The sequence below is a fragment of the Canis lupus genome, chromosome 11, assembly GCF_048164855.1.
Source record: "Canis lupus baileyi chromosome 11, mCanLup2.hap1, whole genome shotgun sequence".
Taxonomy (NCBI): Eukaryota; Metazoa; Chordata; class Mammalia; order Carnivora; family Canidae; genus Canis; species Canis lupus.
The window spans coordinates 26,936,962-26,961,095 of record NC_132848.1 but is presented as its reverse complement, the minus strand read 5'-3'; the positions used below and the strand labels follow the sequence as shown (position 1 = coordinate 26,961,095).

The 24,134-nt window shown below is 40.5% G+C and overlaps 1 protein-coding gene and 1 non-coding gene across 6 annotated transcripts in view; one reads left to right on the top strand and one right to left on the bottom strand.

The window, feature by feature from the left end:
• The window catches only part of XPNPEP3 (X-prolyl aminopeptidase 3), a 75,309-nt gene extending 56,857 nt beyond the window's left edge, over positions 1-18,452 (top strand). For 3 of the 5 annotated variants that reach the window (XM_072843806.1, XM_072843808.1, XM_072843810.1), the window contains 4 exons: positions 2,945-3,030; positions 11,315-11,495; positions 13,413-13,533; positions 14,941-18,452. In XM_072843806.1, the coding sequence (XP_072699907.1) occupies positions 2,945-3,030; positions 11,315-11,495; positions 13,413-13,533; positions 14,941-15,107 (555 nt within the window). In that variant the 3' untranslated portion in view covers positions 15,108-18,452. The remainder of the gene's footprint in view (positions 1-2,944; positions 3,031-11,314; positions 11,496-13,412; positions 13,534-14,940) is intronic. The other 2 variants (XM_072843807.1, XM_072843809.1) reach the window with 1 other exon arrangement.
• Positions 18,453-23,591: 5,139 nt separating this feature from the next.
• On the bottom strand, positions 23,592-23,699 carry LOC140600573 (U6 spliceosomal RNA). The gene has a single exon (XR_012003771.1). It is a non-coding gene; the product is annotated as a U6 spliceosomal RNA (small nuclear RNA).
• Positions 23,700-24,134: the final 435 nt, after the last annotated feature.

The following is a 24,134-nucleotide window of genomic DNA, read 5'->3' as shown; positions in this document are numbered from 1 at the left end:
TCCTTTAGGTGCAGGTCTGTGGCCTGATAAAATTTTCTATTTTTGTTTAGCCAAAATATCTTTATCATCATTCTCAATTCTTGATAATGGCTATGCCAAGGAAACTATCCTAGATTCATTTTAGTCATCAACATTAATGTATCACTCCCCTTTCTTCTGACTTTCAGTGTTGCAGATTAAAAACAAACAAGGAGCACCTGGGTGGCTCAGTCAGTTAAGCGTCTGCCTTCAACTCAGGTCATGATCCCGGGGTTTTGGGATCCAGGCCAGTGTCAAGTTCCCTGCTCAGTGGGGAACCTGCTTCTCCCTCTGCCTCTCCCCCACTTGAGCTTGTGCTCATGCGCTTGCTCTCTTCCTCCTTCCCAAATAAATAAAATATTTAAAACAAATGAAAACAAACAAAAACAGTAATTACCATTCCTTATGGGAAATCTCTTTTTGTTTTGACTACTTTAAGATTTCTTTTCCTTTGGGGGGGTGCACCTGGGTAGCTTAGTCGGTTGGGCATCCAACTCTTGATTTTGACTCAAGTCCTGATCTCAGGGCCCTAAGATGGAGCCTCACCTTGGACTCAGTGCTCAGTGAGGAGTCTCCTTAAGACTCTGTCTCTCGGGCAGCCCCGGTGGCGCAGCGGTTTAGCGCCGCCTGCAGCCCGGGGCGTGATCCTGGAGACCCTGGATCGAGTCCCACGTCAGGCTCTCTGCATGGAGCCTGCTTCTCCCTCTGCCTCTCTGCCTCTCACTCCCTCTCTGCATCTCTATGAATAAATAAATAAAATCTTTAAAAAAAAATTAAAAAAAAAAAAAAAAAACTCTGTCTCTCTCCACCTCCCCCCCCCCGCACCTCTCCCCCCACCACTTACTCAGCCTTGCACTCTCTAAAAAGTGAATAATCTTTTAAAAACGATTTCTTTTCCTTTGGTATTTTTTCGTTTTATTATGTGTCTAAGAATAGATTTATTTTTACATGGTCATTATGATACCTTCCCCTTCCTGAATCTGTTATTCATGTCTTCATTGGTTCTAGGAAATTCTCAGACATTGGTATAGATATTGGCTCTCCTACATGCTCTCTATTTGCTCCTTCAACAGTTTCAGGTAGATGTGTGTTAGACCTTTCTGTTTCCAGTAAGCTAGCTTTCATGTTTACATTTGTCTTGTCTCTCTGTTATATTCTAGGGGATTGGGTAGGTCTGTCTTCAGGAAGCCAGTTTCCCTTCAGTTGTCTAATCTGCTTCTTCAGCCATCTACTGAGTGATTGAGTTCAGAAGTTGTTTTTTCTTTCCTTCTGGTTTCTTTCAAATTGGCATAGTTCTTTTCAATTGTCTACTGTTGCTTATTCAACTTTGTAGTCCTGTTCTTTATCCCTTTAAACATTTTGTAATAGCTATCCTGTATCTAATCATTCCATTATCTGAAGTCCTGGAAAATCTAAATTTGATATATGTTGTTCTTGCTGACTCTCACATACAGTGACCTACCTTGTGTGCTTGACGACCTTTGGTTGAGAGCTCATATTTTATTTGCTTGATGTTATTTTTTTTGGAAATCATGCCAGCCCATATTTGGGGGAAATTTCCTCTAGAAGTTGTTTGAATATACTTTTGCCAGAAGTAAGTGGTCTTAATAACCTGGGACTCTTGTATCCCCTATGAGAATCTTTGGCTCATTATCCCCCCATTTTTGCTGTAGGACCTCAGGGCAACCTCTCCTTTTTTATATATACTGTACCATTACCTTATCACTACCGTCAGCTCTACTTTCAGTTATGGGGTGCCTTTTTCAAGAGAGAGAAAAGCCTTTAAGAGATCTCTTACATTATGTAATGTCAACTTTTTGTAAAATATTTTTTTTTAAGATTTTATTTATTTATTCATATGAAAGACACACAGAGAGAGGCAGAGGGAGAAGCAGGCCCCATGCAGGGAGCCCAATGTGGGACTCGATCCCCGGTCTCCAGGATCACGGCCTGAGCCAAAGGCAGGCGCCAAACCGCTAAGCCACCCAGGGATCCCCTGTAAAATATATTTTTATCCAGGGTCTGTTTTCTAACAAGAAATGTATTCTATCATTTTGCCAGAAACAAAAACCACATCCATTCTTCAGAGTTGCCGTTATTAAATATATATATATATAACCATTGAACCATTATTCTACTATGTGCCAAGTTGTGTGTTTATTTATATATAAATAAGATGTGCCCCTGTCTTCAAGGACATAAATAAATAATTTCAATATAACATGACAAGTAAAGAACAAAAGAGAGATAAACCCAAAGTTTTCTTCTTTCCCCATATGTATTTTGATGGGGAGCAAAAATAGAAGTGATATTCTAAAGTTAAATGGTTAAGAGTAATTGTATTTGAATAAGGCCCTGAATACCAAATATATAGGATTTTTATTTATTTATTTTTTTAAAGAGCTTGCTTTTTTTTTTTTTTTAATTTTTTATTTATTTATGATAGTCACAGAGAAAGAGAGAGAGAGAGAGGCAGAGACACAGGCAGAGGGAGAAGCAGGCTCCATGCACTGGGAGCCCGACGTGGGATTCGATCCCGGGTCTCCAGGATCGCGCCCTGGGCCAAAGGCAGGCGCCAAACCGCTGCGCCACCCAGGGATCCCAGGATTTTTAAACATAATAAATGTTGATAATGGTGATAATGGTACCATTTATGATGTGCTGTTTACATGTAGTAATTCATACCTAAGCAGCGTGGTTCCTGTGCCCATGTACTACTTGCAGTGACCACTTTCTTGAGTCCATGTGAATTCATTTGAAAAATTGAGATGCTATTTCTTGTAAGAAGGAACCAAACAAGATTAGTCTCTTTTAAATTAGTTTTTCAAATATATATATAAAATAAAAGACACAAAGAGTTTAAATTAGAAAAAACAAGTGACAACCATAAGGTCACCTACTTTAACATATCATACTTTTGTTGCAGGATGGAGAAATGGTGCTGCTGGATGGAGGTTGTGAGTCTTCTTGCTATGTGAGTGACATAACCCGTACCTGGCCTGTCAATGGCAGGTAGGATTTCTACATATCCCACTGCTTCTTAGGAGTATGAGTTGGAATATGGGTGTATTAGCAATAAATGACTAAACAAATATACAAGTCCCCTCTAGCTCAGGTTAACTGCCTTTGCAAAGCTCCTGATTACTCTCTAAGACTGTTTTATTTATTTATTTATTTATTTATTTATTTATTTATTTATTTATTTATTTAGATTTATTTATTTATTCATGATAGAGAAAGAGAGGCAGAGACACAGGCAGAGGGAGAAGCAGGCTCCATGCCGGGAGCCTGACGCAGGACTCGATCCCGGGACTCGAGGATCGTGCCCTGGGCCAAAGGCAGGCGCTAAACTGCTGAGCCACCCAGGGATCCCCTCTAAGACTGTTTTATTCATCATATCATAGGATCAGGCATTTAGATACACCTCGTTAACACACATTCACATTTGATTTTTTTTTTTTAATTTTTATTTATTTATGATAGTCACACAGAGAGAGAGAGGCAGAGACATAGGCAGAGGGAGAAGCAGGCTCTATGCACTGGGAGCCCGATGTGGGATTCGATCCCGGGTCTCCAGGATCGTGCCCTGGGCCAAAGGCAGGCACTAAACCGCTGCGCCACCCAGGGATCCCACATTCACATTTGAAAAAAATAAATTTGAGGGGTACCTGGCTGGCTCAGTCAGTGGAGGACATGACTTGAGCTTCAGTTGTACTTCGTATTCAAGCCCCACATTAGGTGTAGAGATTACTTAAAAATAAAGCTTTCAAAAAGACAAATAAATAAAGTTGAAGTATTTATTATTTTCTGATTACAAAAGTAATTCCAGTATTCAGTTAAAAAAAATTACTAGGCATGAAAAAATCAGAAAATTATCCATAATCAAGAAAAATGCAGTCAATAAAAGCAGATCCTGAATAATCCTGATATTTCAATTAGGAGACAAGGACTTTATGTTTTCTTTTTAAGATTTTATTTATTTGAGAGAGAGAGAGAGCATTAGCCAGGGGGGTCAAGAGGGAACCCAGGACCCTGGGATCATGATCTGAGCCAAAGGCAGACTGAGCCACCCGGTGCCCCCAGACAAGGACTTTAAAGCAGCTATTACAGATATGTTCACAGAGTTAAAGGAACATATATTAAGTACAGTGAGTGAACAGATGGAGAGTCCCAGTAAGAAATAAGAAACTAAAAAATAAGAACCAGAGGGGTGTGTGGGTGGCTCAGTTCCTTGGGCATCTGACTTCAGCTCAGGTCATGATCCTGGAGTCCTGGGATAGTGCCCCACATCAGGCTTGGTGGAGAGCCTGCTTCTCCCTCTGTGCCCTACCCCACTCATGCTCTTCTCTCTCATACTCTATCTCTCAAATAAATAAATCTTAAAAAAAAAAAGAAAAAAGAACCAGAGATTCTGGGGAGATGGTAGCAAAAGCATAGTTGTTCAGTCTCTCCAAATTGTCAAATAATAATAGAGCTACTAGGTAACAAAACAAAACACTGGGTGTTAGGATATCACTTAAATCCTAAATACAAACAGTTATGAACACACTCTACACAACTACAAGGCCTAGATGGTATCAGTGTCTGTGTGGAAGGAAGAAGAACAAAACAGTAGTAGTAGAGGTAGAGGAAGCTACCTGACATACCTGAGAATAAAGGTATTTGTAAATAACCAGCAACTATTCGCTGGAAAGGATGGTGAGCCAATTTGAGAACAGAAACTGAAAATGGGAAAATTTTGCCACTCCAAAGTCCTGAGGAAGTGTGAGGGTGCTGTGCTCCCTTCTCACACTAAGAAACTGCTGGAAGTAGAATCGAAATTAAAGAGGTTGGGGACAAGAAAGAGGAAGGAATGAAATACCCAAATCAAAAAGGGGGAGAGGACATAAAATGAGCACTGGGTGTTATACTATATGTTGGCAAATTGAATTTAAATAAAATATTAAAAAATAAAAATCAATCAAAGAGGGAGAGAGTAATTGAAAGCAAGCTGCCATATTGTTTACCCCTACACAAGAACAACAGAAGTGTGAGCTCTGTGATGTTAAAATCTTTCCTAAATCCTACCTCATTCTAAAAGTTAAGGAAAATTAATTTCACATAAAATAAGCAATAAAAACGTATCTTGGTTAACCTCATACAAGGTTAATTAAGGGCAGAAAAGGAATGAAGAGCATGTAACATCCCTACTGATAATAGGAAATGGGAACATACCGGAAAGACGTGGCTATAAAAGAAACCAAAGCAGTGGCCTACTATTTTAAAGCAAGCCAGAGTTTTTTAAGCACATCATTCAAGACATGAAAGAACAACACAAATCAAAATTGGAAAAATCTCAGAAACAAAGTAACAACACTCAGGAAAGAAATGGAAATAAAATAAAAAAGCACACCAGAAAAAAGACCGGATTGAAAGATACACACTAGCAATGAAGTACAGTAAAGTAAAGCCTTAACAACAAATAGAAAGGATGAAAGGGAAGAAAACTTTAAAAATCAAAATGAAATACAGAGAAAAAATCACAGGGAATATGGCAAGTATTTAAAATAGGCAAAGAAGTTAGAACATACACGTAAAGGAAGCTCTGAAGAAGAAAATGAAAGCAAGGGAAGAGAACCAATCCTAAAAACTACAATTCGATAAAATTTTCCTTAAATGAAAAAAATTTTGAAACTACTTTTGAAAGAGCACATCATTTACCTGAGAATATCAGCCCAGAAAAAGCAACACAAAGACCTAGTCTAGTGAAATTCTGAACCTACAAGAAAAAGAAAAATTCCTTTGGGGTCCAGAAAAAAAGAACACATAATTTATAAAAGAAAGGAAATTAGATTATCATCAGACTTTTTTTTTTAAGATTTTATTTTATTTATTCATGAGAGACACAGAGCGAGAGAGAGAGAGGCAGAGACACAGGCAGAGGGAGAAGCAGGCTCCATGCAGGGAGCCTGACATGGGACTCAATCCCAGGTCTCCAGGATTATGCCCTGGGCTGCAGGCGGCGCTAAACCGCTGTGCCACCAGGGCTGTCCTATCATCAGACTTTTCAAAAGCAATGTTTTATACAATTATAAAATAGAGTAATATATTGAGATACTCAACAAAAGCTTAAGCCAAAGATTTTATATACAACAAAAGCAACTTTTAGCTGTAAAGGGCACAGATTGTTCTGAAGGAACTTAAGAATTACTCCCATGAGGAATCTGCTAGTGCTGTGTGATCCAATATGAAAACCAGTCACTAGTCCCATGGGATGACTTACATTTAAATTAATATTAATCAAATTTACATTAGTTTTTCACTTGAACTGGCCACATTTCAAGTGCTCAGCAGTCATATGTGACTAGTGGGTACCATATTGGACAACAAACACACAGGACAACACATCAGCACAGGAAGGTTTACTAGTTAGTGCTGTGCTAGAGCATGAGCTTCAGATGACCAAAGTGACTAGAGACATTGAGCTAAACATGAGAAACAGTTGACTATAGAATTAAGACTAAATGAAGCTAAGAGGAAGACATCATTGTAGTAATTGAGAATGGATGGAGCATATTAAAAAAAAAAACTATTTTCAGCGCTTCGATTTGTTATATTTGTATTGGTATTCTGAGACTGGTGTGTGTGTCTGTGATAGGGGATTAAAACAAAAAAGATAGAGGGGCACTTGGTTGGCTCAGTCAGAAGAGCATGCAACTCTTGATCTCAGGGTCGTGAGTTCAAGCCCATGTTGAGTGTAGAGATCATTTACATAAATAAATAAGCAAACTGTAAAAACAAATAATAAAACAAAAGAAAGGGCAGCCCCAGTGGCTCAGCGGTTTGGTGCCTGCTTTCGGCTCGGGGTGTGATCCTGGAGACCCGGGATCGAGTCCCATGTCAGGCTCCCTGCATGGAGCCTGCTTCTCCCTCTGCCTGTGTCTTTGCCCACCCCCACCCCCCATGAATAAATAAAATATTTTTAAAAATAAATAAATAAAAATAAAACAAAAGAAGATCATTTTAATGCTGCCCCCTTGTGTCCTTGAGGACCACGATGCATAATATGGAAGAAAAAAGGCAAATGAAATATGGAGAGGTTATGTAAAAGCTCTATAGTCTCAAATTTTATTTATTCATGAAAGACACAGAGAGAGAGGCAGAAACATAGGCAGAGAGAGAAACAGGCTCCATCCAGGAAGCCTGATGTGGGACTCTATCCTGGGACTCTGGGATCACTCCCTGAGCCAAAAACAGATGTTTAGCCGCTGAGCCACCCAGGCATCCCAGTAGTCTCAACTTTTAATTGATACCAATATGAACTCAAATGATTTTTTTTTCTTTATATATTTTTCCCCTTCCCTGTTTGTCCACTGAAAAGGCTAGAAACTATGATCAACTTAGTAGCAGTGAGTATCGCTAGTGCCTTGATTATGATCTTGAAACATAATTTTTCACTAAAATAAATGAGAGTGGGCTGACTCCGGATCTGGATCAGGAAATTTATAAGATGAAGCCTGGAACATCTTAGAATACCAGATAACAAGGAAATGAGCAAAAAACCAATGGGGTCGTGTCAAAAAGACTCAGGAATGAACTTGAAGAAGTCCCACAGGTCAAAGATAGGAAACTTTGAGCTTCAATAATGGTAATAACTTCATTCCATCAAATACGTTCAAATTCATGAGTTCATAATGATAATTTTTTTCATAATAATTTTTTAAAAATCGTTCATCTTCGGAGGATGATGGGAATCAATTCTTTATATTGGAAAGTGGTAAATTAAAGAATGAAATATTCATCCTACTTTTTATTTTATTTTTTTTAAGATTTTATTTATTTATTCATGAGAATACACAGAGAGAGAGGCAGAGACACAGGCAGAGGGAGAAGCAGGCTCCATGCAGGGAGCCCGACCCAGGACTGCCCTCATCCTACCTTTCATACATAAACTCTGACACTGGATAACCAAATAGAGTAAATGTCTCTTTAAAAATACTCCATGAGGGGTGCCTGGGTGGCTCAGTCACTTAAGCATTTATCTGCCTTCGCTCAGGTCATGATCTCGAGGTCCTGGGATTGAGCCCCGCATTGGTCTCCCTGCTCAGTGAAGAGTCTGCTTCTCCCTCTTCTTCCCCCTGCTTGTTTTCTCTCTCTCTCTCTCTCTCTCTCTTGCTGTCTCTTCTTACCCCCCTCAAATAAATAAATAAAATGTTTTTTAAAAATTCCATGAAATGGGGGCACATAGTTGGCTCAGTTGGTTAAGCGCCAAGCCTTGCATCAGGCTCCCTGCTCAACAGGGAGCCTGCTTCTCCCTCTCCCTCTACCTGCCCCTCTCCCTGCATGTGCTCTCTTTCTCTGTAAAATAAATAAATAAAATCTTTTTAAAAATTTTTCCAAAAAAAAATTTTCCATGAAATGAATGAAAAAGAAATTATAGAATGCAAATTATTGCCATTTTGCAACACCCATTAATGTATAAGCACTTTGGGCAGCCCGGGTGGCTCAGTGGTTTAGCGCCGCCTTCAGCCCAGGGCATGATCCTGGAGACCCTGGATCGAGCCCCACATTGGTCTCCCTGCATGGAGCCTGCTTCTCCCTCTGCCTGTGTCCCTGCCTCTCTTTCTCTCTCTGTCTCTCATGAATGAATGAATGAATGAATGAATGAATGAATAAATAAATAAATAAATAAATAAATAAATAATCAATCTTTTGAAAATAAACTGTATTAAAAAAGTTATTTTAAAAAATGTATAGGCACTTAAGGATCCATGGCTACTAAGATCACAAAGAGAGACTATCAGATATTATGTGCCTCCTATAATTTTGCCAAGTACTACATATAGCCAACCTTGCCAAAGGGATTGAACCTGAGTCTGATTCATTCTTGGGATCCAACTGCCAAATTGTAAGAAATAAAAAAGGCTGGGGATTTACCCCAAAGATACAGATGCAATGAAACGCCGGGACACCTGCACCCCAATGTTTATAGCAGCAATGTCCACAATAGCCAAACTGTGGAAGGAGCCTTGGTGTCCATCGAAAGATGAATGGAGTGCTCGCTTCGGCAGCACATATACTAAAATTGGAACGAAAGATGAATGGAGGGATCCCTGGGTGGCGCAGCGGTTTGGCGCCTGCCTTTGGCCCAGGGCGCGATCCTGGAGACCCGGGATCGAATCCCACGTCGGGCTCCCGGTGCATGGAGCCTGCTTCTCCCTCTGCCTGTGTCTCTGCCTCATTCTCTCTCTCTCTCTGTGACTATCACAAATAAATAAAAATTAAAAAAAAAAAAAAAGAAAGATGAATGGATAAAGAAGATGTGTTTTATGTATACAATGGAATATTACTCAGCCATTAGAAACAACAAATACCCACCATTTGCTTCAATGTGGATGGAACTGGAGGGTATTATGCTGAGTGAAGTAAGTCCATCGGAGAAGGACAAACATTATATGTTCTCATTCATTTGGGGAATATAAATAATAGTGAAAGGGAATAGAAGGGAAGGAAGAAGAAATGGGTAGGAAATAGCAGAAAGGGAGACAGAACATAAAGACTCCTAACTCTGGGAAATGAACTAGGGGTGGTGGAAGGGGAGGAGGGCGGGGGGTGGGGGTGAATGGGTGACGGGCACTGAGGGAAGCACTTGACAGGATGAGCACTGGGTGTTATTCTGTATGTTGGTAAATTGAACACCAATAAAAAATTTATTAAAAAAAAAGAAATAAAAAAGGCAAAGTAATATGTTGAACTGCACCAAGGGGATGTGTATTTGTCAGCTCAGGTTACCATAACAAAATACAACAGACTGGGTGGCTTAAACAACAGAAGTTTATTTCTCACAGTTTTGAAGGCTGGAAAGTCCAAGATCAAGGTACTAGCAAGGTAGGTTTCCTCCAGAGGCCTCTTCTCTTGACCTCTAAGCAGTTGCCATCTTGCTGTGGACTCACGTGACCTCTTCCACACGAAGAGCCAGAGAAAGTAAGCTGTGGTGTCTCTTATAAAGACACTAATTCTAGCAGAATAGGGCTCCACTCTTACGACCTCATGTAACCTTAGTTACTTCTTTTGGAGGCCTTGTCTCCAAATACAGCCACACTAACAGGACTTCAACATATGAATTTTGAGGGGACATTTAGAACAGATCTGTTAAAATTATTTTTTTTAAATATTTTTATATAGTCAGCTTTTTTTGAATTCCAAATATTTTTTTAGGATGGAGTCTTAGAACAGAATTACAAACTCAAATTTTATGAGTATCATTATTGTATTTTTTTAAGTTATATGTGGATTTTTTTTTTTAAGATTTTATTTATTCACGACAGACAGAGAAAGAGAGGCAGAGACACAGGCAGAGGGAAAAGCAGGCTCCATGCAGGGAGCCTGACATGGGACTCAATCCCGAGTCTCCAGGATCAGGCCCTGGGCTGAAGGCAGCGCTAAACTGCTGAGCCACCCGGGCTGACCCGTGAGTATCATTATTAAGGCCTTTCATTTAGTTGGCTATACTAATTTACACTGCCATCAACAGTGTAGAAAATACATATCATATTCCATGCCAGCTTAATTTTTTCTCATTTTTCCCCATGATGGCTAAAGAAATTATTATTCTAAGGACACCTAGAAACTACAAGTTAAAAAAGGAAAGAAAGAAACTACAAGTTACTAGTAGCCAAAGTATCTACTAGTTTATCTTCTGATATCTGCTTTACCTACAGGAAGTGCATCCCTTTGTTTTGTTTTGTTTTTATGGTAAAAAATATATATATATTAAGGATCAAGGATGAGCCTGGTCTGGCCCTCCGATTGCATCCATGGCTGGGTGGTGCATCTGCTAGCCTCACCTCATGTGTATCTGCTGATCGTTTGAAAGAGAGGCTGTTGATGCCCCAGCTCGAAGAGTTATTGTTTGGGATGCCTGGATGGCTCAGCGTTTTGAGTGTCTGCCTTTGACTCAGGGCCTGATTCTGGAGTTCAGGGATCAAGTCCCACATCGGGCTCCCTCCATGGAGCCTGCTTCTTCCTCTGCCTATGTCTCTGCCTCTCTCTTTCTGTGTCTCGAATGAATGAATGAATGAATGAATGAATGAATGAATGAATGAAATCTTTTTTTTCTTTTAAAGAGTTATTGCTCTTCCTGTTGAGCATTGAGGGCACTATTAAGGTCTTGTCTGTACTGATACATTGGTACTGATTAAGTATCAACAATGCCCCCTTATTAGCACCTTGGAGTTTTTCTAATCAAACTTAGAAGCAAACTTCCTGCAATATGAGATTATTCCAAATGTGAGTGATTTGGCTTTTCTCTCCCCAGGTTCACAGCACCTCAGGCAGAACTCTATGAAGCTGTTCTAGAGATACAGAGAGATTGTCTGACCCTCTGCTCCCCTGGGACAAGCTTGGAGAACATTTACAGCTTGATGCTGACACTGATAGCACAGAAGCTTAAGGAGTTGGGAATCGTGAAGAACATTAAGGGAAATAATGCCTTCAAGGTACTACCCCTCTTGTGACCCTGGCTCTCAAATATACCTGATGTGCTGCTGAGTTTTTTGTTTTTTGTTTTTTGTTTTTTATTTATTTATGATAGTCACAGAGAGAGAGAGAGAGAGAGAGAGGCAGAGACATAGGCAGAGGGAGAAGCAGGCTCCATGCACCGGGAGCCCGACGTGGGATTTGATCCCGGGTCTCCAGGATCGCGCCCTGGGCCAAAGGCAGGCGCTAAACTGCTGCGCCACCAAGGGATCCCTGCTGCTGAGTTTTTACCCTATTAGAGGCTGCCTTCTGTCGGTGAAGTGTCTGCCTTCTGCTCAGGTCATGATCCCAGAGTCCTGGGATCGGGTCCCACATTGGGCTCCCTGCTCCAAGGAGTTGGCTTCTCCCTCTACCCCGCCCCCCTGCTTGTGATCTCTTTCTTTCTCATGCTCTCTCTCTCTCTCAAATAAAATCTATTTTCAAAAAAGAAAGAAAGAAAACTAATTAGATTTAGAAATAGTCTTTGTGATTCCTCATCTATAAGAGGGATTTGGAGTTAACACGTATTAAAACAAAAGGTGTCAGTACTTACTTCTCCCAGAAGATGGCAGCACATTCTAGTCATTGCATCCTGTGTAAGTAGCTCAATTGGTAGTAGAAAACATAAAATGAAGTCTGGTGCAGACAGGGTGAAAAAGGACACAAAAAGGAAAAGAGGTTAACTCTCAATCCCTTTGTGGCGATTTTGAAAAGGTAGAAGTTCACAGGGGAGGGTGTTTGTTGCTTCAGTGACATCGGTGAGAATAACAGTATCCCCAAGGGCCACATCTTTAGTGAATTTCATCTGCATCTAGAATGTAATAATATTTAGTAAAAATGTAAAACCTTAGCTTTAAATTAAGATGCCAGGTGGCCATGCCAAATAGACCATTAAGCCATCTCATCTCCAAGTTTAGGCTGCCAGAGTTTCTTTTATTGGTAGGAAAGACACTATAAATTCCTCCTGCTGGAGCCAACAAATCTAATTAACAGATAGGAATATCCAAGCCGGTAAATGCCTAATAATTACTGTGTTAATTTGATGTTCTGTGCCTACTCCACAAGTTGCTGTGAGATACTCAGGGTCTCCAGAGCCAGCTTTCTGAGAAAGACTTGTGAACACTGAAAAGAGAACTATTCTAACATAATCATCCTCCCCCCCACCCCCGAGAAAAGAGGTTTTCATTTGCCATAGTCATTACTGGGGTTACCCAAGTCAACATGGATGTCGTGTATTAAGTAGTGGAAAAGGAGGATCCCTGGGTGGCGCAGCGGTTTGGCGCCTGCCTTTGGCCCAGGGCGCGATCCTGGAGACCCGGGATCGAATCCCACGTCAGGCTCCCGGTGCATGGAGCCTGCTTCTCCCTCTGCCTGTGTCTCTGCCTCTCTCTCTCTCTCTCTCTCTCTCTGTGACTATCCTAAATAAATAAATAAAATATTAAAAAAAAAAAAAGAAAGTAGTGGAAAAGGAGATCTGGATTAGTTCAAAGGCCATCAGTAGAATTGCATTCAGAAGGTAGCAGTGGATCAAGTCTCTGGAGCATTAGCCCGCGGGTGGTTTCTTTTTTTTTTTTTTTTTTTTTTAATTTTTTTTTTTATTTATTTATGATAGTCACACAGAGAGAGAGAGAGAGGCAGAGACATAGGCAGAGGGAGAAGCAGGCTCCATGCACCGGGAGCCCGATGTGGGATTCGATCCCGGGTCTCCAGGATCGCACCCTGGGCCAAAGGCAGGCGCTAAACCGCTGCACCACCCAGGGATCCCCCGCGGGTAGTTTCAATGGAAGCAACAGAACTATGGGGAGGTTGACACATATCTCACTGCCTTATACATACCCTGCTTTCCCCTTACGGGGTCATTGCTGCTCTAATAACACTGTGGTGATTATCTTTTCCAGGCTGCTCGGAAATACTGCCCTCATCATGTTGGCCACTACCTCGGGATGGATGTCCATGACACTCCAGACATGCCCCGTTCCCTCCCTCTACAGCCTGGTATGGTAATCACAGTGGAGCCAGGTAAGGGTGGGTGCTAGCAGGCTCTGATCCCTTGAGACACATAATAGTATCAGAGAGAAAGGTAAATGTTGTTCATTTTTACCTGAATTGACATAATTAAATTAGAAGAGACAGGAAAATAGATCTCTTTAGTGTAGATGGGAACTTTGAGATTTTTTTTCTTGAGCTTTCTTATTTAACATCACACAGTTTGCTTAATTTGACTTCTCCAATAAACAACAGATGGAGAATACTTTCTTTAAGTAGATATTAAGAAATAAATCTTTTTTTAAACCCTGCCTTTGCCAGGGCCAGTTTATACTAGTCAGTGCAGTGATGGGCTGCTCATGCCTCCTCCAGGTGTTTCCCTACAGAAAGCCGGTCAGGCTCAGCACGTTTGCAGTTGCATCCCCTCTGCAGACTACACTAAACTGCCCACATTACTCTCCTTAGGACCTAAGTCCTTTTTACTGAGCTTCAGAGGAAGCTGGCCATCTAATGGGTCCCCAGCTTGATGATCCTGGCCAGTGGGCAGAATTCAGCAGAGAAGTGATGGTCACAGTGTAGTGTAAGGATTGATGTTACAGGAGTGATTTTAAAAACTCTGTTTTTGTCAAGAAAATGGATTTCAGCTGTAGATTTCAAGTATTTACACCTCTAAAGTATATAAATTATAGCTGGGACCTGACTTTATACTACCCAAGTCCTACATTGTGGCCTTATATACTTATTCATTCTAATCTCGTTGGTACACGGGTGCTTCCCTAAGGTTTAATTACATATTCCTTCACTGATCTTTTTCTTTTTATCACAAGGCAGCATCTGTGTGAGTATAGTGGAGGAAGTTTCCAGTTTTTGTTTTGTTTTTTTTCCAGTTTCTTAAATATGGAAAGACCTGTTCTTATCTGACTTCATGATTAGAAAGTGGGCTCTTAGAATCTTCCAAATGTTTGTTAAAGTCTTCCTGTTTCTCTCTTACACTATATCCTGTACATCAGGTTTATTTGAGTATTTCTACAACTTGTTGTTATTCAGGCAAAGTAGGTTTTTTCAACATATTTTTAAGTGTTTTGTGTCCCTATTTTAGCAAAGTTCCCTTTTCCCAAGGGATGATTAGGCAGAGAAAGAATACATTTATATAATCTGCTGGTTCCCAGTATATGTTGACATACTCATAAGTAACCTTAGTAGTTGGTATACAAAACAACTATAGTAATAGTTCTAGCAATGACACCCAACATGTATTGATCATTATGTGCCCCCATACTTCTATATATACTATCTCATTTAGTATCCACAATTCTAGGCAGATACTCTTATGATCCCAGTTTTACAAGACCAGTTGTAGCACAGAAGGTTAACTTGCTTGTCCCAGATCATCCAGGTACTGCCTATTAAGAACAGAATGTTCTGTTTTCTACTTTTCAGGGATCTATATCCCAGAAGATGACAGAGATGCCCCAGAGAAGTTTCGTGGTCTTGGTGTACGAATTGAAGATGATGTAGTGGTGACTCAAGATTCACCTCTCATCCTTTCTGCAGATTGCCCCAAAGAGATGAATGACATCGAACAGATATGCAACAGGGCCTCTTGACCCTCGCTTCAGCTCACGTGCATCTCAGGTTTAGAGGGGGTGTAGATCCGCATCTGTGCACATGTGCTGGCTGAGCATCTCTGTGTGTATGTTTCTACACATGTTCCGTTTAGGAATTATGGCAATTGTATGAATGTAAAAAAATGTATATGTGACCTTTCTTTGTTTTAAGTAGCTAGAAATCTGGAAAATTGAATTTTTGAATGATATGTTACTACAACTTTAGTAACATTAACTCTGTACAATTAATGACCAAGGCAGGTTTAATTTTTAAATGTACAGAACTATCATGGTTATGTATGTCCATGCATTCCAGTTAACACAAATATACAGAAAATTTTCTCCTTTTCTCTAACTCTTTCCCTTTCTATGCTTTTGCTGAGATCTACCTAATATCGTAAGCTGTTTATGATGCTTATATTTTGAGCTAACCACCACTGTCTGCCTATACTAAAAGCCACCTGTCAGTGATTGTGGGTGGCCAGTACACATCTTCCATAACTCCTGTCCATCTCTTCCAGATACTACATATCTACTGGAGCCATATGAGCCCTTGTCACTGGTGTCCTGCAATCCCACCATTCAGCTCCAATCCAGATTCTGCGAACCCTATTAAAACAGTTTTGAGTTTTCCTTGCTGTTTCATTGCCGATGGCCTGGAAAGTGTTTAGATTCTTGATGAGGGAAAAAATGGAAGAGAAAGAAAAACATACATATGTCTGCTACAGAACTGTACCTCTGTCCATCCATTCTCAATCTGAAGAAAATTCCTTTCCCAGGCATCCACGGTATCTTTATAGATTCATAGGATACTGATCCTCATAACACACTCTTGAACCTGCTGCCCTGGCAAAGGGTAGATCCTCCCCTTACCCTGTTGAAGCCAGAGGAATGACACCAGTTTTCAGAGAGCTGCTCCTGTTGCATTCTGCAGTGTCATCTAGTGCAAAATATGGAACTCACCCAGTACCCATAAACATCCTATGATCCTTTTATTTCTCTGATATTAGCACTGGAAGGGCAGTAGGAAAGAGTCCTATTTCCCTCAACACAGCATTGGCTGCATTCATACAAGAACTCAGTTTGCAGAGTGAACAGGACTAGATTATTGCAAATGGTTTATTCAGAAGCTTCTGTCATAGAACTAATATGTTCACCTCCATTAAACCTGGATATAGGCCAAAGATGTATAAAACATGTTGATAGAGCATAAATTTGAGATATTTTAAGAAAGAAACAGGGTAGATTAACACTCTCTTGCAGTGCTAGAGGTTTGCCTATCTTATGAGGGAAACCTAAGGTACAGAGCCAAAAGCAGACAAGCAGCAACTTCATCAGGAGACAAAGATAATGCTATAAATCAGAGTGATATAGATGCTGTCCTGCCAGTGCTCAGCCTTGAATGCTCTGGCTTTGCTAAACAGCTGTGGGAATGGATGGCCACACAGCTGGACAGCCACAATCCCTGGGCCTGTCCTCCCCACGTCCCTCCAACTTCTCGGTCCTATGTTCCTTTCTAAAAGGGTACTGAAGACAGATCCACAACTCTAGCTTCTCACCGTCTGGGCTTCTATGGCCCCAACAACCCTTTCCTTGAATTGAGTTTCCTTAGTTCATTTACAATCCTGGAATAAGGAATTTCCTTTTCTTCCTATAAATTATTTTCAGTGGTCTTCAACTTTCTAGCTAAAAGCCTAGGTGGCTTTTATGTATAGCAGCACATCTGGACATGAAACAGACTTCTGGTTAGATTCTAATCAAGTTCTGCAGGTGTTGTGAGCCCTGCTTAGAATGGCTATGCAGAATTCTTCTGGTGATTTTTAATCCCTGACCCAAGCACGTTGTCCTTTGAGTCAGTAGCTAAGCATTGAATCAGAGTATCAGAACCATTGAGAGATGGCATAGTGTTTGAGGGCTGTCTGACATATTCAGGATTTGTTGAGCACATGTGGTGCACAGTGCAGGAATCTCATTCATTTTTAGCCATACTACAGACAAGCCCCGCATTTCCTCCAAGTCTAAGCATAATAAATACTTCATATATACACCAGGCTCTCCTAATGAAAACCTGGATTTTCAGAAGTCCTTCAAATGTTACACTGGAGTTTTTCTTCCTCAGTTAAAGAGAGATGGTTGGGTCATTAATAATGCCATCTAAGTGAAGGAAGCATGTCTCGATAGCCTCTGTCGCTTACTTTTGTGCGTTTGCCTCAAGAATTGCTGTTTTTCCGTAGATCAGGAAACAGACCGTGTTTTCTATTTGAAATGCAGTAGTAGCAATTGCTGGAATAGAAACCTTTCCCTCCCCACAGCCATGGTATCCACACTAGGAAGGTACTTCTGGTGGCTGAAAGTTCTCTCTGGGTCTTCTTTCAAAACACCATTATTTTTTCACCAATCTTGTAAGGTCAGAAAGGGAAAGTTCCTACCATAGACATGATGTCTTAATTTGAGATGAAGATCCATAAAATAAGAAAATCCCAGATGAAGACATTGTTACTCATTAAGATAGAAAAATTGGGCTGTGTTACATTTTTCAAAGCCAGCCCTCATATGTGACACAGAAGTGCTGCCTCTTCTCCTGTGTCTGTGTCAGAGCTCACAAGTACTGCACAGGGACTACCCCACTAAGCCAGCTGTTGACCTCAGGCTCCTTTGTAACCTGTGTCTCCAATAACTGCTACCAGTAGAACAAAACTGGGATTTGAGTTTGACCCTGTCTGCCATCCCTCAGCTGGTATATGAGCAATGAGAATAAAGCTCATTTATGTGTGTGTATTAGAAACAAAGTAAGGGCCCAGGATAGTGGCAGCATAAAGGAAATAAAAAAATAAAGGTTAATTTTTTTTAAATTTTAGTTTCCTGAGGTGGGATCTGTAGCCTAAAACATAAGCTGGTCAGGTTTAAGTTTTCATCCTGGGAAAATATACTTGAAGCTGAGGTTTAATGTTCCTAATATAACGAGAAGGTGAATACATCGTTAAATGCTAACGTTTAATCAGAGCAGAAATCCATTGTCACAAAGCACATGGGTCCTCCTGGCTGCTCTTCATTGTACCACTGCCTGTGTGTCCCTGAGGAACTTGGTGCGAGCATCAGTACTGCTCAGATCAGGGGTCCCGGCTGGAAGCAAGGTTTCATGAGGATATGAGAGAACTGCAGTGTTTGTTAGCATTTCTTAATGCTTTGTATGACCTTTGTGCAATTATAGAAAGTTCAGTTTGGACAAAACGCTGTTACTTTTTTAAGGCTCTATCCCCTGAAAATAGGTATGTCATTCCCCAACAGGGGAAAAGCATTTATTACTGTCATTTTAAAAATAAGCAATAAAACAATATAAAAGTGTATGGGGGTGTGTTATTTTCAAATCTAGACTTTACAGCTTTAAATGTGAGAATATTTAGTTTTACAAAATATTTTTTACAGAGGTGGGCCTGGCTGGCTCAGCCAGAGAGCATGCAACTCTTAATCTCGAGGTTGTGAATTCTAACCCCATGTGGGGGGTAGAGATTAATAAACAAATTTTTAAAAATATTTTTTTTTAGGGACGCCTAGGTGGCTCAGCGGTTGAGCGTCTGCCTTCGGCCCAGGGCGTGGTTCTAGAGTCCCGGGATGGAGTTCTGCCTCGGGCTCCCTAGAAACAGGAGGAGCCCGCTTCTCCTCCCTCTGCTTATGTCTCTGCCTTTCTCTGTGTCTCTCATGAATAAATAAATAGAATCTTTTAAAAAGTGTATATATATTTTATATATATATATATATATTATATTATATAGAGTATTAACTGCTGTCACAAAATCCTGTTTCAAACTTAAGATGATCCTGTCAGTCATGGCTGGGGGCGAGGGGAATGAATTCAATCTGGCCCATTAGAAGATTGGTTTAATGGTCTAATGTATAACATGGTAACTATAGTTGATAATACTCTGTTGTATAATAGAAATTTGCTAGAAGAGTAGAATTTAAATGTTCTTATAAAAAGGGAAAATATTTGAGTTGATAGATGTGTTATATAAGTAGATGGTGGGACACCGTTTCACAATGTGTATGTGTATCAAATCCTCATGATGTACGCTTTAAATATACAGTTTTTCAATTACTTTAGTCAAGAGAGCAAAAGGGAAAAGGTTGACTCCATAAAACTAACCCACAGGTCTCCAGACAGCCCCATACCACTCAAGATCATAAACTTTGGCCATGAGCATTTTATTAAGGATAAATTTTGTAGGGAAGTAGGATCAATTTGCAAAATTGTAAATTTGTTAACTTTCTCAGTTAACCATATAAACAGCCATAAGTGTGGTCATTTTTTGCCTAATAGGAATCCTCATTAAAATCTGAGGCTTTCTGGGGGCACCTGACTAGTCGCTTGGTAGAGCATGTGACTCTTGATCTCAAGGTTGTAAGTTTGAGCCCCATGTTGGGTGTTGAGATCACTTAAAAATAAAATCTTTTAAAAATTGAGGGAGGGAGCACAAATGAGGGGAGGGGCAGAGGGAGAAGAAGAAGCAGACTTCTTGCCAAGCAGGGAGCCCTAAGTAGGGCTCCATTCCAAGACCCTGAGATCATGACCTGAGCTGAAGGCAGACATTTAAACTGAGCCATAGGGATCCCTGAGTGGTGCAGCGGTTTGGCGCCTGCCTTTGGCCCAGGGCGCGATCCTGGAGACCAGGGATCAAATCCCACGTTGGGCTCCCAGTGCATGGAGCCTGCTTCTCCCTCTGCCTGTGTCTCTGCCTCTCTGTGTGTGTGTGTGTGTGTGTGTGTGACTATCATAAATAAATAAAAATTTTAAAAAACTGAGCCATAGAGGCTCCCCTAAAACTAAAATCTTTAACATCTGAGGCTTTCTCTAAGGTGTGCCTTCCAAAATTTTTCACATCCTGGCACAAATAAAAAGATAGGGTTTTTTGTATGGCACAACGGAATAAACTTGAGAGGACTAAGGAATGTATACATATGACCTAGAGAAAAAAATTCATTCCATATCCTTTATATAATTAGATGAAAATAACATGTACAAAGTTTTATAGAAGGTTTTAAATTTGTATAACACTTGTAAGAAATTATTTTCAGAATGTCAATAGACTTAGCCTACTTGTGGGAACATGACTTTTTTTGTATAACAGGCTGAAACCCTATACACAATTCGTGATGCATCATTCTTCATAATCACCATCTACAAGAAATTTGTACAAATAGCTGACAAAAATTTGAAGCCATTTTTATGATCGTTTAAAAATTTATGATTGAAAAAAATTAAAAAATAAAAATTTATGATTGAACTGATGAATGGATAAACAAGATGTGATATGTCCATACAGTGAAATATTCAGCCATAAAAAAAATGAATTACCAATACCTGCTACAACACAGATGAGTCTTGAAAATGTACTAAGTGAAAGAAGCCAGACTCAAAAGACATAATATATGACTCCCTTTATATAAAATGTCCAGAATAGGCAAATCCATGGAGATTAGAAAGTAGAATAGTAGTTGCAAGATCTGAGGATAGAGGGAAGTGGAGAGTGATGGCTAACAGGGTTTCCTTTTTAGGTGATGAAAATATTCTGGATAGAAGGTGGTGGCAGCTGCACAACTGTGAACATACTTAAAAACCTCTGAAAAGCATCTTGCGGTATTTGGTATTTGGATTAAATCTCAATAATTTATGATTGAAATTAAATTTAAAGAATCTAACTCCTTGGGCAGTTGGGTGGCTTAGTTGGTTAAGGGTCTGCCTTAAGCTCGGGTGGTGATCCCAGGGTCCTGGGATCAAGCACCACATGGCATTGGGCTGCTCAGTGGGGAGCCTTCTTCTCCCTCTCCCTCTGCCCCTCCCCCAGGTTGTGCTCATACTCTTGTCAAATAAATCTAAAAAATTTTAATCTATCTACTTTCATTGACAAATGTGAAATTTTTTATAATGTGGATTTCTAATCAAATTGGAATCACATAAAATATTTGAAGATGATAGAGCTATAATTCACAGAATGTGAACATGCGTTGAAATCACATAAAATACTTGAAGATGATAGAGCTATAATTCACAGAATGTGAACATGCGTTTTTAGAACACTGCTCCCAGCATTGACCACAAAGGTCAAAAGTATTCCATGTATGTGAAGCAGAAAGCCCGGCTGTCTGGAGTTACACCTGCAAGGAGCCCTGGCCATCTTCAGCTCCTGTGACGCCCATGGCTAGCAGCACCTCAGGTCCCTGAAACACCAGATGCTACATCAACACCATGGCTCCCTTGTCTTTGATGAGCAACGGCACGCTCAGCAGCTGCTGCCCTGAGTGGATGACCAGGTGGTAGCACCTCTCCTTGGCCACATTTCGGGGAATCCAGGACTTCTGGTGATACAGTGACGGGTAAGGGAGCTCTAGCTGCTCCAAGTTCCACCCATCTGGCAGCCATCCCAAGGACAGTGGGGATCAGTATTTCCCAGCACACTGATTTCAAGGCACATTGCTCAGGTTATTTAATTGTAAAATATAGAATGATACTGAGTGGAGCTTACTTGCACATAAGAATTTGTGGTACTGTGTAAATATTGGTTCAGATTTCCACCAATTTGTAAAGCCTAGTGGTTCTGGATACTTGCTGCAAAATGCTGCCTATCTTTTCCTAAAAAAGTTGAGACTGAGAAGCCTGCAATGATATATCAAAAATGTTTTTTTACAATAGTCATCTTGAAAATGTTATTTAATATTTCACTGCTCGGTATTTGGCTATGCTGTCTACGTGTTACACAGATTAAAGTCTCTACAGAAAAAAAAAAAAGTCTCTAATAGGGGCACCTGGCTGGCTCAGTCAGTAGAGCATGCTACTCTTGATCTCAAAATCGTGACTTTGAGTCTCATTCTGGATGTACAGTTTACTTAAATAAAAATTAAAAATAGGGATCCCTGGGTGGCGCAGCGGTTTAGCGCCTGCCTTTGGCCCAGGGCGCGATCCTGGAGACCCGGGATCGAATCCCACGTCGGGCTCCCGGTGCATGGAGCCTGCTTCTCCCTCTGCCTGTGTCTCTGCCTCTCTCTCTATCATAAATAAATAAAAATTTTTTAAAAAATTAAAAATAAATCTCTAATAAACTATAGCCAACCCCTGCAGTAATTATAATCTGGGCAGTGGACTATATATGTGAATGATTCTATTTTGCAATAGGGATTGCTATGCAGGAGAATTGTACTTGACATCACATAAATACAACAGGCATAGAGTCTACCTGCAGAAGCCTGAAAGAGTATGCTCTTGTCAAAAATACAAGAATATGGTGGTTCCTCAAAAAATTAAACAGTTAACCTTTTGATCTAGCAATTACACTTCTGAGTATGTACTCAAAAGAACTGAAAGCAGGAATTTAAACATTTGTATATCCACGTTTAGCAGCGTTATTCACAATAGGCAAATGATGGAAATAACCCAAATATCCATCAATGGATGAATGGATAAACAAAATGTGATATATACCTATAATGGAACACTACTCAACTTTTTAAAAGTGTAATTGAGGGATCCCTGGGTGGCTCAGTGGTTTAGCGCCTGCCTTTGGCCCAGGGCATGATCCTGAAGACCCGGGATCCAGTCCGGCATCGGGCTCCTGGCATGGAGCCTGCTTCTCCCTCTGCCTGTGTCTCTGCCTCTCTCTCTTTCTCTCTCTCTCTCTCTCTCTGTGTGTGTGTGCCTCTCATGAATAAATAAATAAAATCTTTAAAAATAAATAAATAAAAATGTAATTGATACATGCTACAACATGGATGAACCTTTAAAACATTTGTGCTAAGTGAAATAAGCCAGATTTAAAAAGGACCAATACTGGGGCACCTGGCTTGCTCAGTCTGTGGAGCATTTGACTCTTGATCTCAGGATTGTAAGTTCAGGCCCCATGTTCAGTGGAGAGACTACTTTTATTTTATTTTTTTTTTAATTTTTATTTATTTATGATAGTCACAGAGAGAGAGAGAGAGAGAGAGAGGCAGAGACACAGGCAGAGGAAGAAGCAGGCTCCATGCACCGGGAGCCCGACGTGGGATTCGATCCCGGGTCTCCAGGATCGCGCCCTGGGCCAAAGACAGGCGCTAAACCGCTGCGCCACCCAGGGATCCCGAGAGACTACTTTTAAAAAAATCTTTTAAAAAAAGGGACAATATCAATTCCACTTATATGCAATACCTAGAATAGTCAAATTCACAGAGTCAGAAAGTAGAATGATGGTTGCCAGGGTCTTGGGGGAGAGAGGAATGCAAAGTTATTATCTAATGGGGAGAGAGTCTGGTAAGGGAAGATGACAAAGTTCTGGAGATAGATGGTGGTGATGGTTGTACAACAATGCAAATACACTTAAAGTCACTGAACTTTACACTTAAAGATGTTTAAAATGGTAAATCGTACATTTTATCACAATTTTTTTTTAACTAGAAAAAGAACTCTATTAGCATATGGGCAAGGGGAAGAGGCAACCTAAAGGGAGACTGAGAATTTAAGCATTTAAATGCTTCATGAATTTGTGTGTCATCCTTGCACAGGGGCTGTGCCAATCTTCTCTGTATCATTCCAATTTTAGTGTACTGTGCTGCTGAAATGAGGACTAGTATTTAAGTAATTAAAATAAGAACTATTAAAATGCTAAATCAGTATCACCCAGTAACTGGAGCTTGTAATCTCTTGGTCTGAGTGATAATCAAACTAGTCTGAAGGGTCATGTGTATCCTGAGATACCTATTTTTAAAAAGTTATACCCAGGTGAGAGTTAGCAGGAAATGGTGTCAAAAGAAAGTGGTTGAAAGGGCAGGGCTGTTTTGAGCGGAGAAGAGAAAGGTAAGGGGAACATGATGGCTAGCTCCGAACATCCGAAAAGCCGTCATGTAGAACATTTCATTTGATGTTGCTCCATTCCGCAGAACCGGCGCTGGTGGGCGGCACCTTCTCAGATCAGAACCGTAGACGGAAAAGGGCTGGCAGCGGCTGGGTCCGGGCCCCTGCGGACGGAGCGACCCGCCGGACCACGCGGCGGCGCCGACCGG